At 49.8% G+C, this 1,896-nt stretch overlaps 1 protein-coding gene across 1 annotated transcript in view; it reads left to right on the forward strand.

Annotated features, from left to right (window-relative positions):
• Positions 1-1,896, forward strand: part of LOC107116881 (protein FAM193A-like) — a gene marked incomplete at its 3' end in the record, with an annotated part of 64,914 nt that overhangs the window by 48,037 nt on the left and 14,981 nt on the right. Inside the window, exon 13 of the mRNA XM_015418902.1 lies at positions 383-420. Within this exon, the coding sequence (XP_015274388.1) occupies positions 383-420 (38 nt within the window). The remainder of the gene's footprint in view (positions 1-382; positions 421-1,896) is intronic.

Genomic DNA, 1,896 nt, shown 5'->3' on the forward strand with positions numbered 1-1,896 from the left:
AGCAAAATGCGAAGTTTGCTCACAACCCAACCATGTATGTGATTTTTTTTTTGCCAACAAGTCTCAGCCAATGTATGGCAACCCCATAGGATTTTCAAGGCAAGAGGTATTCAGAGGTGGTTTGCCATTGCCTGCCTCCACGTAATGACCCTGGTATTCCTTGGAGATTTCCCATGCAAATACTAGGCAGGGCCGAATCTGCTTAGCTTCCAAGATTGGGCCAGCCTGGGCTATCCAGGTCAGGGTTATATATGTGATTAATGCCTGAATTAATTGTTCTGAATAGTTGCAGGAGCCAAGAAGTTTTGTTTCTGAGATGCGACGCTTGCTTTTGTTCACCTAATTTAACTCACTTGACTTCTCTCCCTCTATTGAGATCCAGGAGTGAGTTCTTGTGCGTGGTGACAGTGATTAATCTTGGTATGTCTTTTTCTACAAAAAAAGCCCTGATTACAGCGCCTCTACACAGCAGATCACCTCATGTCCTCGTTGCCTTTCTACCGTTTGTTTTTCAACAGGTCTAAGATTACTGTGTCAGTTTACTGCTACACCACTCTCCCAGGATTGCTTGCAGAGTTAATGACCTACATACACGATCTGTAGTCTTCAGCCTTTCCTCACCTGGGTCTCGCCTTTACCCCCTCTCCCCATGGCTGCAGCATGGGGTAGGATGCCTTGTGCCATCATGAAAAAGGAAGAGAAGCCAGATGTTATGCACCCACTTATATTAAGACCAGGACCATGGGCCACAAGCCAACAGAGCTGAGGAACAGAAATGTATCTGTTTGGCCACCCCCCCCCCAAGTCCAGGCCCACTCACTCATGCTTGTGGTACAGAGTTCCCCTCCCTCAAGCAGAAGATCAGCTTTGTTGCGGGGGGGGGGGTTTCGGGGATACAGACATGTAAGTCATCTTTTTTGGGGGGGGGGGGATTCGGCGATACAGATATATATGTGCAGTATTGGAAGCCTGGCTGGTGATTCAGTGGGGCTGGGCAGGTGGAGGCAAGGGAGAGGTTCTGTTGAGGGGAGGGCCTTTCTGATACTGGCCTGTGCTAAAAAGGAGTCCACCTCCAGTGAGGATTCGTCTTGCTGTCCCGCTGCCCTTGCTGCCCTCTCAGTGTGCACACAGATGGAATCCCTGCCCCCTGCACCGGTGCACTAGCAGTGAATTTCCCCAAAAGCAGGGAAAAAAATAAAAGGCAGATCTTCTTCGTGGTCTCTGTGCTTCACACCAATGGGATCTAGTGCGCCTGCGCTGGATCTGCCGGCCCCCAGCAAGCTCTTCTAGAAGGATTTTCGTGCCTGGCCCAACTGAGCATGCCCAGGAGCCCCAGTGAGCATGCTCAGAAGGGCAGGCACGGACATCCCGCCAGTTCTTTCCTTTCCGCCGCGCTGAGCAGACCTGTCTTCGAGAGGTCTGGCCGGATCGCTGCCTTTTGATAACTTTTAGTGACTAGCTCTCCGTTTTTCGCCTTAGTTTTTCTTCAGTTTCGTTTCCTTTTTCTGTTTTTCAAAAAAAAAAAGGAGTCTTTTTGTTTTTCGTCGTCTGAGGTAAAATTACCTCAGGCCTTCGGGCCGCTGCCCCCCCCCTTTGTCGTTGGCTTTTTCTCCTCAGTCTATGGAGAAGAAGAAGACAAAAAAGTCAAAAAAGTGGGGATTTTTCAACCGCTGTCGTTCCTGCGGAAGTAAATTGGCTCCCCCAGACGGCCATAAGTACTGTATCTTTTGCCTTGGGGAAACCCACAAGACAGACTCTTGTGAACATTGTGCGCAGTTTTCCAACCAGACTCGGAAAAACAGAGCGGCACGTTTAAGAGTTTTTCTCCTGGAAAAGGCGCTTCAACCGATGGCTGACCCGCCAGCTCTTTCTTCCGTCGCCATGTCTTCCGCTGCC

The sequence above is a fragment of the Gekko japonicus genome, unplaced genomic scaffold (genome assembly GCF_001447785.1).
Source record: "Gekko japonicus isolate JY-2015 unplaced genomic scaffold, Gekko_japonicus_V1.1 scaffold2139, whole genome shotgun sequence".
NCBI lineage: Eukaryota > Metazoa > Chordata > Lepidosauria > Squamata > Gekkonidae > Gekko > Gekko japonicus.